The 17,606-nt window shown below is 44.2% G+C and overlaps 1 protein-coding gene across 1 annotated transcript; it reads left to right on the top strand.

Annotated features, from left to right (window-relative positions):
- The first annotated feature begins 1,620 nt into the window (after positions 1–1,620).
- On the top strand, positions 1,621–11,185 carry ALKAL1 (ALK and LTK ligand 1). The gene is made up of 4 exons (XM_040261682.1): positions 1,621–1,780; positions 8,265–8,318; positions 9,796–9,876; positions 11,106–11,185. Exons 1-4 carry the CDS (start codon positions 1,621–1,623, stop codon positions 11,183–11,185), a joined length of 375 nt encoding a protein of 124 aa, XP_040117616.1.
- Positions 11,186–17,606: the final 6,421 nt, after the last annotated feature.

Here is a 17,606-nt window from a genome sequence, read left to right as displayed (position 1 = left end):
CAAACTTTCAGCTGCAAGATGAACAAGGTTGGAGAGTGATTTTTCACCAACAAATAGGTGATGGGTTCCCTGTCTCACTGTCGGTTCTGGGTCTCTTCTTCCACCAGCGTCATTTCACACTGTAGTTTTCCCACTGTTTTCATCATCATTCTCAACTTGTATTTCTGATTAAAATTAATTTCTGAAATATTAATACCTGTCAATGTCCCTGAACTGCTAATGTCTTATTTCCCTTGAGTAGAGCTGTGAGTATAATCCCCTTCACCAGGGCCTGACCACACCCTGTTTTTTTTCACTAAGATCCCTTGGCCATGTGTCCCACGGTGGATTCTCTCCCTGCTGTGTTTGCTGTGAAAACACCAGATTCTTGTGCTTCTCTGCTAGTAAAGTGACGGGAAGCATCAGTCGTCACCTGGAGCACGTGTGTGCATGCCTGCTCAGTCACTCAGTCGTGTTCAAATCTCTGCCACCCTGTGGACTGTAGCCCACCAGACTATGGGATTAGTCCATGGGATTTTCCAGGCAAGAATACTGGAGTGGGTTGCCCTTTCCTCCTCCAGGGGATCTTCCCCATCCAGAGATCGAGCCCCGCGGAAAACACACTTTGCTCCCAGGAGTTTCAATCAAAGCCATGATTTGATAGGCTCTTGTAAGGCTTGCTTTGTTTTCGCGATTTTCCGGACATTTTGGCAACACCACGTCTAGAAAAACCACTTGAAAAAGTTGGGATTACTTTTGAGGATTTGTGAGTGACAAGATGTCTTTGTAGGACTGTTTAGCGTTACTCCTCCCCTCTTCCTTCCACCAGTTGTGCACTTTGCATCTGAGGAGACAATAAGCAACCAACTAATTAGCCGGAGATTTCAGAACTTCTCAACATACATAATATAAAGCAATAAAGAGGGCTAATGAAATGTCTGGAACCGCTATGATTCACGCGGCGCGCTTTGATGAGAGATGCCCGTTTTATTTTAATAAGAACCGCTGGACTTAATCTCATTCTCTCTCGTGGGCATCCACCAGAGGCTGGAGAAGAGGTCTTTGTCTTAAGGAGACCACCCCGGCGGACTGCGCTCCAGAGCGCACGGTTAGGTGGCGGCAAGGGGTACCATGCGGGGCCGAGGGCGGGGGCGGTGGGCGGGAAGGAGCCGCTGTCCTCCACCCCCTCCCAAACCAGGCCCAGGTCGGGGAGCGGGCGGGGCTCCGGGCTGGGGGCGGGACTGGGGGCGGGGCTCAAGCTCCGGGGACCCACACCTTCCAGCCCGGGAGCCGCTTCTCTGCCGCCGCGCGCCGCTCCCGCGCTGCTCTCCGCGGTCCAGACCGGGAAGTTGCCGGTTCTCTCGAGCCCAGTGGACTGGACGCGGCGGTAGACGGAGTGGGCCTTGCGCGAGGAGCCTGGACACCCGCAGAGCCAAGGCTGGGTCGTCGGAGAGGCTGCGCGGCCCCGTGAGCATTCTTGCTCTGGGACTCGCCCTGTTCCCCCCGGCAGCCCCGAGTCCTCGTCCTGTGTCCGCGCCCCGCGTCCCTCCCCGAGGCGCGCAGGTGTCGCCCGCCGTCTGTCCTCTGGGAGCGGACCCTCCGCCCGACACCCGCCTGCTCTTCGGCCGCTCCCGCGCGCCCATGCGACCGGCGAGGCCAGGCGCCCCGGTGCCCGCGCTGCTCCTGCTGGCGCTCGTCCTGGCCCCGCGAGGGACGCAGGGGAGGCCCGGGGGCCTCAGGGGCGCGCACGTCGCGGGCGAGGAGCCGAAGCCGTCCCTCCCCGCGGCCTCTCGGAGCGCAGGTGAGCATCCCCGCGCGCCGGGCCTGGGGCGGGGGTGCTCCGACGGCTCCGAGCCGCGCTGAGCAGGGGCAGCCTGACCGTGCGCCGCGAAGAATAGGCGTCGCTGCAGGTACCTGGCACTCAGGGAAAGAGGTCATGAGATTATTAGATGTACCGCAGCCAAGACTTAAGTGACCAGAAACCCATCTGACAGAGGAACCAGCCCGAAGCTCCCCTTCCCGGTGTGGGAAGCCTTGTGGGTGCAGGCTTACAGCCCGAGGACCTGCCTTTCCATCCCAGCGGCAGAGGCGGCAGAGGCCGGAGGACAGGTCAGCACCTCGCAGGGCCTCGTGCCGGTCTCTCCGAGTTTGGGGATAAAGTCAGATGACCGGCGTCTGGAGCCCCGACGCTCTTCTGCGCCCCACGGAGCTGGCGAGGGGGCTGGTTGAGGATGCTTAGCTGAGTCCTCCTCCCCGCCCCCACGCTGCCCACGGCTCCCGAACCAGCTCTGGGCGCTCAGGATCCTGACCACTTAGTTGCCCAACGAGTGATGGAGTAGAAGGGGTGGATGGGAAGGAGAAGTAGCAGCCAACGTCGGGGGACACAGAGGTGGAGAGGATGGCGGGTGAACGAGCAGGAGACGCGAAAAGCCGGAAACTAGGAGGACCGACCCGGCGCTGGGGTGCAGGGCGTGCGCAGGGCAGGAAGGCGCGGGGTGTGTGGGAGTGAGGGGGTGTGAGGGGTTATGTGGGGGGTTGGGGAGGAGGAGGAAGCTCCTCAGAGGTGTCTCTGGAGCCTGTGCGCACGTGGAGATGCCCTTCTAGGCTGGGAGCAGAGGCGCCCCGGGGGTGTACCCCGCTGAGAGATCGCAGCACAGGGCGGCAGTCTTGCTGTCATTTAGCCGCTCAGCACACACCGGACGTACTCTGATGGGTGTGGGAACACAACGAACCAACATGATTGGTTCTTGTGCTGAAGGAACTCGTGTTAGACTTGTCCTCTCCAATGTCTCTGGTCCTGCCTTTGTTTTGTCCTGCCCATCAATCACCCTGGTTCACGCCGGGCTGTCTCCCTAGCGCCAGGAGTGCCCCCTGCTGGGACCTCAGAATAGCCAGTGTGCTTTCATTACTTGCATCCTGGCTTCTCCACTGTTCCACCATCACATCAGCAGAATGGAGCAAAGCATCATGCCCAGAATTCTGCAGAAGAAGGGGAGCACTGGGGTCTCCTCTACTGAAATAAAGACAGGGTTGGCTGGCTGAGAAGTGGCTAGTTGTGGGACTAGAGGGAGTTTGGAGGAACTTGAGACAGTAGGAATTGGTGTGCAGTGTGTAACAGGTGGCGCTAGTGGTAAAGAGCCCACCTGCCAATGCAGGAGACATAAGAGACGGGGTTTCGATCCCTGGGTCAGGAAGATCCCCTGGAGGAGGGCATGGCAACCCACTCCAGTGTTCTTGCCTGGAGAACCCCACGGACAGAGGAGTCTGGCGGGCTACAGTCCATAAGGTCGAATAAGATTCGGACACGACTGAAGCGACTTAGTATGCATGCATGCATGCATGCACACGGGAAACAGAAGTATAAGAGGGGCTTTTTGAGAGTTTTGATAGAAAGGCTTTGCCTTTTCAAGAGGTGACAGTACATTCTTCTGCAGACTGATGGAACCAGATTTGTGTTACTGTTTTGTTGTTGTTGTTGTTTGTTTGTTTTAGTATAAAACCTTGCTGGCATGAGGCTTACAGCAGGTATGTAAAGGCCATTTATGAACAATTACAAATGAATATTCTTTGTAACACCAGTATTCCTCCTATCACAGATGAGCAGCAGTTTCTCTGGGTTTTCCAGGGAAGTCCTAACTTCTCTTGATGGCAGGACATTAAGTCCCCTGTGACCTGCCCTCTCTTCCTTTCTGGGGTTCTCACAGGGTTCAGGTCACATGGGTTGGTCCTGCTTATCACAGACTGGCAGCTGCTGCGTCTGCCTTGCCGCCGACCCCAGGAACACACTTCTCTTGCCTCTGACTGTCAGAATTCACCTACTCTCACAGGCCCTCTTCCTCTGTGACGTCTTTGCATCTATTTCCTTGTTAAAACAAAACAAATCTGAATCCTAAATTCTTTGCAGTATCATCAGTGAAATATTACAGATGCTGTACATTCCAAAAACGTATTCTATCAAGTTCAGTTCAGTTCAGACGCTCAGTCATATCTGACTCTTCGACCCCATGGACTGCAGCATGCCAGGCTTCCCTGTCCATCACCAGCTCCTGGAGTTTACTCAAACTCATGTCCATAGAGTCAGTGATGCCATCCAACCATCTCATCCTCTGTCGTCTCCTTCTCCTGCCTTCAATCTTTCCCGGGATCAGGGTCTTTTCCAATGAGTCAGTTCTTCGCATCAAGTGGCCAGAGTCTTGGAGCTTCAGCTTCAGCATCAGCCCTTCCAATGAGCACCCAGGACTGAGTTCCTTTAGGATGGACTGGTTTGATCTCCTTTCAGTCCAAGGGACTCTTAAGAGTCTTCTCCAACACCACAGTTCAAAAGCATCAATTCTTTGGCACTCAGCTTTCTTTATGGTCCAACTTGCATATCCATACATGACTACTGGAAAAACCATAGATTTGACTATATGGAACTTTGTCAGCAAAATAATGTCCCTGCTTTTTAATATGCTATCTAGGTATGTCATATCTTTTCTTCCAAGGAGCAAGCATCTTTTAATTTCATGGCTGCAGCCACCATCTGCAGTGATTTTGGAGCCCACAGAAATAAAGTCTGTCACTGTTTCCATTGTTTCCCCATCTGTTTGCCATGAAGTGATGGGACCTGATACCATGATCTTCGTTTTCTGAATGTTGAGTTTTAAGCCAGCTTATTCACTCTCCTCTTTCACTTTCATCAAGAGGCTCTTTAGTTCCTCTTCACTTTCTGCCATAAGGGTGGTGTCATCTGCATATCTGAGGTTATTGATATTTGCCCTGGCAATCTTGATTCCAGCTTGGGCTTCATCCATTCCAGCTTTTTGCATGATGTACTCTGCATATAAGGTAAATAAGCAAGGTGACAATACAGCCTTGACGTACTCCTTCTCCTATTAGGAACCAGGCTGTTGTTCCGTGTCCAGTTCTAACTGCTGCTTCTTGACCTGCATGCAGGTTTCTCAGGAAGCAGGTCAGGTGGTCTGGTATTCTCATCTCTTGAAGAATTTTCCACAGTTTATTGTGATCCACACAGTCAAAGATTGTAGTCAATGAAGCAGAAGTAGATGTTTTTCTGAAATTCTCTTGCTTTTTCTGTGATCCAATGGATGTTGGCAATTTGATCTCTGGTTCCTCTGCCTTTTCTAAATCCAGCTTGAACATCTGGAAGTTCTCGGTTCACATACTGTTGAAGCGTGGCTTAAAGAATCTTGAACATTACTTTTCTAGGGTGTGAGATGAGTGCAGTTGTGCATGAGTTTGAATATCTTTGACATTGCCTTTCTTTGAGATTGGAATGAAAACTGACCTTTTCCAGTTCTGTGGCCACTGCTGAGTTTTCCAAATTTGCTGGCATATTGAGCCTTTTCACAGCATCGTCTTTTAGGATTTGAAATAGCTCAGCTGGGAATCCATCCATTAAGTACTGTGGTACAATTTTAAATAATTTAAACACTAGGTATATTAAAAATCACTATATGAAAAGACATTAGGATGAGATGGTTGGATGGCATCATCAATTCAATGGATATGAGTTTGAGCAAACTTCGGGAGATAGTGAAGGACAGGGAAGCCTGGCTGGCTGAAGTCCATGGGATCACAAAGATTGGGACACTACTGAGCAGCTGAAGAGACAAAGTACCAAAAATCAGAGCACCCACCCATATGACACACATGTGTCCTTGGTCTGTCAGCTGTGAGGGCCTGGGAGCAGCCATGGCCCAGTAGCAGCAAGTACATCACCTGGTGTCCAGACTTTGGTTCTGATACCATGCTCTGTAAGAGGAACTGGGGCTCCTGGGAGAAATGACTGATGCTAACACAGGACAGGAGATGACTTGGGATGAGCTTGGAGCATCTGTTTGTACCTGAATGTAAGGAAGTGATAAAAATTCAAAACACCATCAACAACCCCTCCCCCCAACAATGGCAGATTTTTACTGGAAAGAATTCTGTCTCTTGTCTTCTACTAAACACAAACGACAAATGCATTAGTTAGTAATATTATATCGTGTTGATTACGTCGGAGAAGGCAATGGCACCCCACTCTAGTACTCTTGCCTGGGAAGTCCTATGGACAGAGGAGCCTGGTAGGCTGCAGTCCATGGGGTCGCTAAGAGTCGGACACGACTGAGTGACTTCACTTTGACTTTTCACTTTCATGCACTGGAGAAGGAAATGGCAACCCACTCCAGTGTTCCTGTCTGGAGAATCCCAGGGGCGGAAGAGCCTGGTGGCCTGCCATCTATGGGGTTGCACAGAGTTGGACACGACTGAAGCGACTTAGCAGTAGCAGCAGCAGCATTGATTATGAAGGAACTCAGTGCTGAGTATTCAAGACGTTTTTTGTCTTTTTTGGAAGATCTAGAGTACAGCTCTCAAACGTGCAAATGACTCTACTAAGAGTTCTCGTTAAAGTGACTCTTAGACCTGGGCCTGAAATCCTGTATTTCTTACCAACTCCCAGAGATCCATGGAACTGAGCTACTACTACATATGCATTATTTTAAATACTTATATTTTCCCTCAGTGATTCTCTCAGCCCTGATGTCATAAATCTAGTTCTTGTTTTTGAAAGTATAATTGTTTTTATATTGAGTTGGCCAAAAAGTTCATTTGGGATTTTCCATTGGATAGTATGGGAAACTCCAAATGAACTTTTTGGCCAACCCAATATATTGGGAAAGAGAAGAATCATGGGGTTTCCCAGGAGGCACTAGTGGTAAAGAAACTGTCCACCAATGCTGGAGACATAAGAGACAGGGGTTCGATCCCTGGGTCAGGAAGATCCCCTGGAGGAGGGCTTGGCAAACCACTCCAATATTCTTGCCTGGAGAATCCGGTGGACAGAGGAGCCTGGTGGGTACCATCCATAGCGTCTCAAATAATAAGACAGGACTGAAGTGACTTAGCAGAATAGTCATGTCATCTCTTTAAAGGAAATGGTAACTCAAGGAACTATATAACAAATAGTTCAAGTACATAAAAATGCTAGATTGAAACACACAGTAATGCCCTTTAGCACTCAGAAGGTACTAAGGATCCACTAATATGGCTTTGTATAGAATTGATCATGGCAGAGCAAATTATCTTTTTGGTAAGATATTAAGTTATATGCAGGTAAAAGCAATCACTAAAACACATTTTTTTGTTATTTTCTAGTTGTTCTGTGTTATGATTTTTTATTATTTCACATGGCCTCTGCTCATTTTTAAATAAGAAGTAACAACAAGAGATAAGCTTGCCAACATTATATACATAATATGCAAATCTGTTCCTTTAAAAATATATTATTGTAAACTTAAAATTGATGACGGTGGCAGATGGTAACTGTTTTGGTTAAATAAAAACTAGAAATTTTCATAAATTGGATGAATGAGATGAGAGGTTATTCAAGTTGCTCCAGGATAATTTTCATGCATTACCTAGGGATCTTTTTATTTTTAATCCATCTGTACATGGAATCTCTTATACCATTGTCATTAACTACCAGGGGAATGAAGGATACATTCTATCCTTGCACTGTCCAGCATGGTAGCCACTGGGTACCTATGACTGCTGAGCACTTGGAGGGTGGCTGGTCCAAACTGACATGTGCTGTGACTGATAAATACACCTCAGATTTTGAAAATTTAGTATAAAAATCACAGACCGCCTTCTTTCGAGCATGTGTGCTGAGTCACTTCAGTCATGTATGACTCTTCTTGACTCCATGGACTGTAGCCCTCCAGGCTCCTCTGTCCATGCATTCTCCAGTCTAGAACACTGGGGTGGGATGCCATTCCCTTCTCCAGAGGGTCCCCCTGACCCAGGGATTGAACCGGCATTGCTTACATCTCCTGCATTGGCATGGGTTCTTTACCACCAGTGCCCCCTGGGAAACATTGATTACATATTGAAAGGATTATATTATGGATTTACTAGGTTAAACGACGGAGAAGGCAATGGAACCCCACTCCAGTACTCTTGCCTGGAGAATCCCATGGGCGGAGGAGCCTGGTGGGCTGCAGTCCATGGGTCGCTAAGAGTCGGACATGACTGAGCGACTTCCCTTTCACTTTTCACTTTCATGCATTGGAGAAAGAAATGGCAACCCACTCCAGTGTTCACTTAATTTTTTTTTACTTTAAAAAATATAATCAATATTTTGCATTATTAAATATTACAAAATATTTAAAATTTTAAACCACTATTTTCAAATATTTAAAATTACTAAATTATTCTTTTGAATTAGTGGTTCTAATGTTATTTTTAATGAAGAAGACACATTCAAGAAATTTTAAAGTTTCTCTTTTTTTTCTTTTCAGAAATATTCCCAAGAGATTTGAACTTAAAAGACAAATTCATTAAGCATTTCACAGGTAAGCATGAACTTTATCAGTGATTCAATTAGATAAAAAGAATGTATGCAGATTACTTCATGAAGCAGTGAGGATTTGAAGATAAATGTCTGTGAGAGGCTCACAGTTGGGTCAGGAAGGTGGACAAATCCTATTACCTAGTATTAATTCGAAATAAACCAGATCTGGGTGAGTGATAGAAGTGTAAGCAGAGTTTAGGGAGACACAGGAAGTGGATGTTTTTGCCAAAGACTACCAGGAATAGCTGTCGGGGACACAACGTGTAAGTTGGGCTTTAAGGATAAGTAGAATTTTTCCTTACCAGAGAGGCATTCTGGTCAGAAGGAATCCTTTGAACATGTGGTGTGATCTGGGACAGGACCTGGACCATTTAGGCAAAAGTGTGTGTGGCCCCAGCCATCCAGGGATGATCGGGTGGAGTCATGTGACGAGCTCTCCTTGATACAATAGGGGTCTAGCCATGTTGCCCGGCAAGCAACACAGTGGAAGTGTTTCTCGCAGGGCAGAGCAGACTTCCTGACGGCCCACTGTCACATGGTCAGTACATGTGGCTTCCTCTCCCATGACACTCCTGGGTTCTTCCTGCAACTTGGTGAATCATTACGGGTTATCCTGTGCCCCACGTTCTAGCAAGTCACCTAATCATTGTGAACTGTGCACCCGACCTTCACTCGATTCCTAGTCTTTTCCTAGTGGTGAAGAACCTGCCTGCCAATGCGGGAGATACGAGTTCCATCCCTGGGTCAGGAAGATCCACTGGAGCAGGAAATGGCAACCCACTCCAGTGTTCTTGCCTGGAGAATCCTATGGACAGAGGAGCCTGGTAGGCTACAGTCCATGGGGTTGCAAAGAGTTGTACACAACTGAGCAACTTTCTCTATCGACACTCTGGGCTCTCCTTCTACCACTTCCATAAAAGCAGACTCCAGACATAGGGATAAATTTTGGTGTGGACTATCTTGGTTTGTGGGGAAAGATAAGGGAAGTCTCAACACCCTGTCCAATTTATAGTAGTCCTTGTCGCTTGTAAGACACAAATCACTCTAAGTAGAAAGTGGAATAAATGTCCCTGCATAGAAACTTCATTCCTGTTAAATACAAAACTGAAGAGCATAAAGTAGAAACCAGAGATACTTGTTTTTTCATTCTTCACGTCCTCTTAATTTGCTCTCTGCAGATTTTTTTCCTCCTATCTAGAGCTTTTCGCTCTTAATTATTCTGAAGAGTTTTTCTGAAATTGAAGGTTCTTTTATGTGAGTTGTTGACATTGTGAAGTGAATTTTTATTGTTTTTTTACAGACACACCTCATTGCCTCCTCCAGAGTCTGGGTCGGGGGAAGACGTACTCTTAGGCAAGGTCTTTTAAGGGCATGGGAAGATGTAAACCAGGGATATCATCACCATGCAGAAAGTGCTAGGGAATTTGTTTGGAAAACACACTGACGTGTGCCATAAGCATTCTTTTCCCGTCCGATAGGGCCAGTCACGTTTTCAGCTGAGTGCAGCAAACACTTCCACAGACTATATCACAACACCAGGGACTGCTCGACGCCAGCTTGTAAGTAGCTCGAGTCATTTTTGTTCTTTTAAAAGATTCTTTGGGGCTTCCTTGGTAGCCTAGTGGCTAAGACCCTGTGCTCGCAGTGCAGGGGGTCTGGGGCTTAATCCCTTGTCGGGAAACTAGATCCTGCCCCAACTAAGACCTGGCACAACCCCCCCAAAAAACTTTATCCAACTGTAGATGCATGTAATCTTAAACTTCAACTGTCTGTGAGTGGGAAGTAATAGACTAAATATTGTAAGATGTGCTGTTTATAATATTGATGGTACTCACACTTAATGTGTGTGTGTGTGTGTATGTGCTATTGACACTGTAAAGGAATGAAACCACATTCTGATTGGGACTATTTCAGACAAATCTGAAAATAGCCAGATTTCCTTAAGGACCACGGTATTTGTCAGGATTTAAACCTTTTATCATTTTTAAAATTCCTTGGCACAAATAAGGCAGTCTCATATAAATGAAAAAAAAATGACCATGAAGTGTAAGTAAAAATTTCCTCCTAAGTTTTTTAAAAAATAAATAGTTTCATATCACCTGATTTATATAAAAAGTGATAGACTTTTTCCTAAATAATGGTAGCATGTATTTTAAAGGTTGTCTGATGAATTCTTTTGGATACTTAAGTTACTGAACTGAATAGCAATTCCAAGCATAATATTTAAATGCTCTCCTTTATCTAAATCGTGATTAAGTATGGTAACTCAGTTGCCTGTTTTTAAATTCCTTTCTCAGTCTAAACTTACTTTTCAAAGAAAATGAACTTTAAACATTTTGTAGTGTTTTTTTTTTTTAAACTAAAGTGGTCATCTTGAGGGATATTTAATTTTACCCAGGATGTTGAGTCAGAGTTGTTCTAAGTTTTTCAAAAATGCTTGTGTTTGATGACTAGGGAGCACGAGTCCTGTTGACATCTAGGCAGAATGATTAAGTGGTAGCTCAGCCTGGTGGAGAAACTTTGGGCTTTGGAATGAAGCTGAATACTAGCTATGAGATTCTTAACATTTTCAGGCTGTTTTCTCATCTCTACAGTGAAGACAGCAATAGCATCCAACTGCTTACATCAGTAGGAGAATTAGTGAGAAAATCCAGTTAAGTACTTGCTATATTAGATGCTTATTAAATTACAGCTATCATTATTAAGTACTAGTGACAGTAATTTAACACAACTTTTCCCACGTTTGTAGTAACTGTACACATAATTGTCTTTTAAATGTTTTTCCTAGATTACAAAAGATGTGCTAGATTGTTAAAAAGACTAGCAGTGAGTCCTCTGTGCTCGCAGACGGAGAAGACCTACGTGTGAGTATGTATTTATCAATTTTCCTTTTTCTGTTTAACAGCTTGATTCCTTAAGAAATTTTGAACAATTAAAAAACCCCAGGAAGCTGATTTTAGCACCATCTAGTGACCTTAATCTGTGGATTTTCCACTTAAAGTCTGGTCTAAATGGTATATTAAATTAATAAAAAAGTATGTCCTCAACAATGATTGAATTAACAGAAACAGCTTTTTTGGCAACCTTACTGTTCCTGAGTGATTTTAAAAAATATTTCAAATTTGATGTTATTTCATATCACATGCAAATATACATTAGATGAACAAAACTACTTAAAGGTCTACCTTTAAAAAAAACTGGTCGAAATAGAGTAATAATTTAAAAGTAGACACAGTATGATAAAAGTAGGATCCTAAAATTTTTATTTATACAATACAGGTTAAGGTAAGAGACACAGTATTAGAAGAATAGAAGGAAAAGCAAATAATCAAACATATGATGAACATGTAGGCATTGTCTGCTCTGGTATATATTTTGCCAGAGTGAAATGGTAAGTCAGAATTTTCATTCTGGCTAAATTACCCTTGGAGCTCTAGAGCAATAAAGTATTTGTATGACCTAAATAAATCAAACATAAATTCTAACATTTGTTTACAATTATAGAAGCCCCACCAGGGCTTCCCTGGTAAAGAATCCGCCTGCAATGAGGGATACCTGGGTTTGATCCCTGGGTTGGGAAGATCCCTTAGAGAATGGCTACCCACTGCAGTATTCTGGCCTGGAGAATTCCATAGACTATGTAGTCCATGGGGTCGCAAAGAGTCAAACACAACTAAGCGACTTTCACTTTCATAGAATCTATGAGAAAGACTGAAAGGTATTCATTTCTGGGCAAAGATCTTTCTAATCAGTAGTTCTTTCCAATGTAATACAAAGTCAACATTTCGCGGTGTGTGTGGGGTGGTGTCAGTGTATCAGGACCATGGACAAGTCCTTTTAAAGACACTAACTTCTCAGCTATTGAGTCTTGGAGAACCTGTAATCTAGTAGTATCTGTGAATATCTTGATCTGGCCAGTATAACTTCAGTTCAGTCACTCAGCTATGTCTGACTCGTTGTGACCCATGGACGGCAGCACGCCAGGTCTCCCTGTCCATCACCAACTCCTGAAACTCATGTCCATTAAGTTGGTGATGCCATCCAACCATCTCATCCTCTGTCATCCCCTTCTCCTCCTACCATCAATCTTTGCCAGCATCAGGGGCTTTTCAAATGAGTCAGCTCTTCACATCAGGTGGCCCAAGTATTGGAGTTTCAGCTTCAACATCAGTTCTTCCAATGAACAATCAGGGCTGATCTCCTTTAGGATAGACTGGTCGGATCTCCTTGCAGTCCAAGGAACTCTCAAGGGTCTTCTCCAACACCACAATTCACAAGCATCAGTTCTTTGGTGCTCAGCTTTTTTCATAGTCCAACTCTCACAGCCATACATGACTGTTGGAAAAACCATAGTCTTCACTAGACAGAGCTTTGTTGGCAAAGTAATATCTCTTCTTTTTAATATGTTGTCTAGGTTGATCATAACTTATTCTATCTCAGATAACTATATGGGAATTTACTTATCCATCTGATAGTTTTGTGGTGACCTTTACTGAAACAATTCTTACCTATTGTTGTTGCTTTTCTTATTTTAAAAGCAATGATAAATTAATAATAATAATTGGCACTCAATTCTGCATATTGAAAGTTGCTGAACTAAAAAGCTGCCCTTTTTTAGATTAAGAAATTGAGCTAGATCATTTCAGTGTTCAATGGAAAGATACTTGAATCAGTTACTCTCAAACCTTTTGACTAATGAGTAAATCAATAAAATTCATTAGACTCTTGGATTGTGGTGGTTCATTCACTCTTTGTGACCCCATGGACTGTAGCCCACCAGGGTCCTCTGTCCATGGGATTTCCCTGGCAAGAATACTGGAGTGGGTTGCCATTTCTTTCTCCAGGGAATCTTCCTGACTCAGGAATTGAAACTGTATCCTCTGCAATGGCAGGCAGATTCTTTACCGCCGAGCCACCTGGGAAGTCCCATTAGACTCATGAAGTGACCTAAGTGAGGTCATGCTTATCTTGTTCTTTGGATTGTTCTTTAGATTAAGAAATCGAGCTAGATCATTTCAGCGTTCAATGGCAAGATACTGGAATCAGTTGATATATTTTATTCTTATGAGTAAGTTTATATAAAGTCCAAAAGGCAACATCATAACTGGAAAAGTTCTCAGAGAAACAAGTATTATAATTTAAAATATTAAATGCAAGCTTACATTCTCCTTGGACAAGATTCATACAGGACAGAGCTGATAAACAGGCCCCTTTGAAATTACGGAGTTTGGAGATTTAGTGAGGTCTTCAGGAGTCATCTCTGATGATTTGTCTCCAAGGAGTTAACAAGGTGTTAGAGTGTTACAGATTAATACATTTTAGGAATATTTTGCGTTATTTAGGTGATGCCAAGTTCATTTTTTGGCTGATGCAGGTATCTTATTAAAACTTCAGTGGTGGAAGTCATCATTTAAACTTTCTAGGGAATTCCCTGGTGGTTCAGTGGTTAGGACTTAGTGCTTTCACTGCTGAGAGCTCTGGTTCAATACCTGGTTGGGAAACCAAGATTCTACAAGCCGTGCAGTATGGACAAGAAACAAATTCTAAAAATAAATAAAAAAAACGAACTTTCTGAAAGTACGGATAAACCCCTCACCTGCTCCACACACACTTTAATGTACACCCTCAGAGTTAGACTATAAATTAAGAGTCCGCAGATTCTTTAAGCAAAAGAAAATATAGCTATATTAAAACTATGCATATGTGTAAGTAGGATAAAAACCTGGTCATAAATAACATTTTTTTTCTTCCCTCTCACAGGCATTTCTTAAGAATGTAAATCTAATTGAAAGAAAAAAAGTATCTGGGATCATACTAAACATAAAAAGAGATGAAACTTCTAATTTTATGGTGTATTAGCATGAGTGAAATAAGAAACTTCTCAGAAATAGCTGGTGATCTGTGTCCAAGCGTAAGACAAGATCTTCCCTGGTTTATCTTCATGTATACAGAAATTTGAAAATGTTGAATACAAAGTTCAATTCATATATTGCAAATAAAATATTAAATTTATGCTATTATACTTTATTTTTGCTATATATATGTTATTATATGGCTAACATTCTATATATGTATGAATTATATATTTAATTATGTAAATTATGCCTGATCATGCCAAAGAGAAATGACAGTTTGGGTATGAGTTTTCATAACATGCTTGTTGAATAATCATGTATGAAGTCCCCTTTTATAATTATAATTTAATAATATTTAATCTATTCAGAATTTGTTTTTATTCTTATTGATTTGAGCTGTAAATTTTATTAAAACTGAAATATGAAAAAAATCTGTGTTGTTTTTCTTTGAATTAAAGGCATTTGTAGGAGAGGTCATATTATTGAAATATGATACTCTCTCTATATATATTGTTCATATTCATTTTCTGAACTGATAACTAGGATCCTGAGACCTTTTTTTGAATTTGGAGAATATGGTGAAGTGAAAGTCACTCAGCTGCGTCTGACTCTTCATGACCCCATGGACTATAGTCCATGGAATTCTCCAGGCCAGAATACTGAGTGGGTAGCCTTCCCCTTCTCCAGGGGATCTTCCCAACCTGGGGATCGAACCCAGGTCTCCCGCGTTGCAGGCAGATTCTTTACCAGCTGAGCCACCAGGGAAGCCCATGGTATTGCTACCTTAAATAAGAAGTCCACAGGAACCTGGTGGGGAGAAGAACGTGTATGTGCTTGGGGCTTTGTTTGGAAAATAACAACACACCCTGACACAATTCATCCATTTCATTTAAAAACAATAATGGAAAAATGAGAAACCCAACTAAGATGATGGAAACCCCGTCCTTTTAGAGGAGGCAAAACATGATCTGCTTAACAATGCATCGCAGTCTGGTCGCTGCTCTTTTAAGGCTTCTGCCCTGTTTGTGCTGGTGTCATGGCGACGGGGCTCCGGACTGACCGTTGCTTCCATTTTTAGCTCCTTTGTCCCTCCCGTAACTGTCCGTACGTTTGTTTGTGTCTGAAACACACACACGTCTTTGTCCATCAGAAACACAAACGCAGAGGGCTCCTTTGGTTGCAAAGATATTGTGAAGCTACATTTTCAGTTTTCAGTATTTTATTGGTTTTGGCCTCTGGGCAAAGATGGACAAATAAAGACACAAAACAAACTTTAGTGTTTTCTGCTGTAATGCCATGTAGGGAAGAATGAGAAGAATACCAGAGTTTTAGTCCCTTGCGTTTACATAGTGATTATAATATTGGAAACATTTGGAAGCTTTTTTTTTTTTAAGGATGAGTTTATTGATTTATTTTTGGTCTTCATTGTGGCGCACAGGCTTCTTTGGTGCCCTGGAGCATGTGGGATCTTAGTTTCCCGAAGGAAAAACTAGGAGAGATCATACCCGTGTCCTCTCCACTGGGAGGCAGATTCCTAACCACTGGACAACCAGGGAAGTCCTGGAAAGCTTTACTCATGAATATCTCTAGAGCTGGCGTCCTCTATATTATACAAGCGAGGAGGCGATTGGATGGTGGCAAATGAGAGTTTATTAGTGAGACATAGTTGGCTGAAATGGAAAACAGCCTAAACGAGCTGTATGGTTGGTATGGTTTCAATCAGGTAGGTAATTTCAGATGGAATCCTAAGAAATTAGATTTTAAACATCCTCATGGATGACTAACATGCCTCACTCAGAAATGTAGTCTATGCTGTGTGTGTGTGTGTGTCTGTGTGTGTTAGTCACTTAGTCACGTCCAACTCTTTGCAACCCCATGTAGTATAGTCCTCCAGGCTCCTCTGTCCATGGGACTCCCCAGGCAAGAATACTGGAGTGGGTTGTCATTTCCTTCTCCAGGGGCTCTTCCTAACCCAGGGGTCAAACCTGGGTCTCCTGCATTGCAGGTGGATTCTTTACCATCTGAGCCACTGGGAAGCCCATGCTATGCTACATGTCTACTCAAAACCTACAAAGATTGACTTAAGATATCTCTAGTTGATGTTTATATTACTACAATTGATCTTTGAACCACATCTTTCTGAACTGCGTGGGTCCACTTACAGTGGAGTTTCTCTAGCAGAGAACACTGCCGGTTTTCATGGCCCATCCCAGGTGGTTGAACCCATGGATGTGGGGAACCATGGACTGGAAGGTTATAGTCAGAGGTTTGACTGGGCAAGGGGGATGGTCAACACTCCTAACCCCCACATTGTTTGAGGATCAACTGTACTTGATATGATTTTCTCACTGTGCTGACTTTGACAGAGGGGAGTTAGAGATAAAGGATTTTTTTAGTTTGTTTCCACGGAGGGAAATGTCTCACATGGGGAGATGAGTGATTGAAAGATGAATGAAGTAGAATAAGTTTATTTGGTAAAGTTGCATCTCTGTTGATGTCTCAGAAGTCATCTCGCTGTCTAAACAGCAAGACAGGAGGGTGACCACGGTTACTCTGGAACATGGGGACTGGATCAGTTCAGCTGGCTGTTCTCAGCTGGTCACCTGAGGGACTTGTAGGCAGCCCAGTGTGGCCTCTTCATCCTGTGCTTATGATGGGCAGGGTGGGGGGGGCAGGTGAGGAGGGAAGGAGAGAGGAGGAGAGGGGACAGTTTGCGTAGTAGAAACCCTGTCCGCACCAGGTCGTTTCATCTCTAGAGCTTGACATAAGAGTGCATTTGAGTGACTGCTCAGCTGATGGACGCGAGTGACACCACCGGGAACCTTCTGTCTCAGCTTGGCTGGCTGTGTGTTGAGGAGCAGTGGCTGTGAAGATCAATGACAGCTCCAGGGACTCACTGTGGTTTGGAGACAGCCCCGCGGTGGTGGGGGTGTTGAGAGGTTGACCTCCCCCTGGATCCAATCCGCTCTTGGAACAGGGTGCTGTCCGTACAGTTTTTTTCAGTTCCGCTGTGAAACAAAAAGGGAAACAAAGAACTAAAAATGTTTTATTTTTATTCATTTATTTTGGCTGTGCTGTACAGCTTATGGGATCTTAGTTCCCCAACCAGGGATTGAACCCAGGACCCCAGCAGTGAGCATGCCAAATCCTAACCACTGGGCCTCCAGGAAATTCCCAGGAGTAACAGTTTAAAAAAAAAAAAAGCTCTTTGGTTGTACAGAACACTGCTAATCAAACCGTGCCTGTGCACTCAGTTGTTTCAGTCGTGTCCAACTCTTTGCAACCCTATGGACTATAGCCCACCAGGTTCCTCCGTCCATAGGATTCTCTGGGCAAGAATACTGGAGTGGGTTGCCATGCCCTCCTCTGGAAGTTAGTATACATAGTATCTTATATTAGCCAGAAAGGGGCCAGAGGTTTCCTTAAACTGGGGA

Source organism: Oryx dammah, unplaced genomic scaffold, assembly GCF_014754425.2.
Source record: "Oryx dammah isolate SB20612 unplaced genomic scaffold, SCBI_Odam_1.1 HiC_scaffold_19, whole genome shotgun sequence".
In the NCBI taxonomy this organism is placed as follows: domain Eukaryota; kingdom Metazoa; phylum Chordata; class Mammalia; order Artiodactyla; family Bovidae; genus Oryx; species Oryx dammah.
The sequence above is the reverse complement of the archived record's forward strand: the minus strand, read 5'-3'. Positions and strand labels throughout refer to the sequence as shown.

Excerpts from the sequence above, each read along its gene's own strand:
- ALKAL1 (XM_040261682.1), top strand. The coding sequence starts at position 1,621 with ATGCGACCGGCGAGGCCAGGCGCCCCGGTGCCCGCGCTGCTCCTGCTG. Across the intron at positions 8,319-9,795 it reads ATTCATTAAGCATTTCACAG|GGCCAGTCACGTTTTCAGCT; the intron begins GTAAGCATGAAC and ends CCCGTCCGATAG. Across the intron at positions 9,877-11,105 it reads GGACTGCTCGACGCCAGCTT|ATTACAAAAGATGTGCTAGA; the intron begins GTAAGTAGCTCG and ends TGTTTTTCCTAG.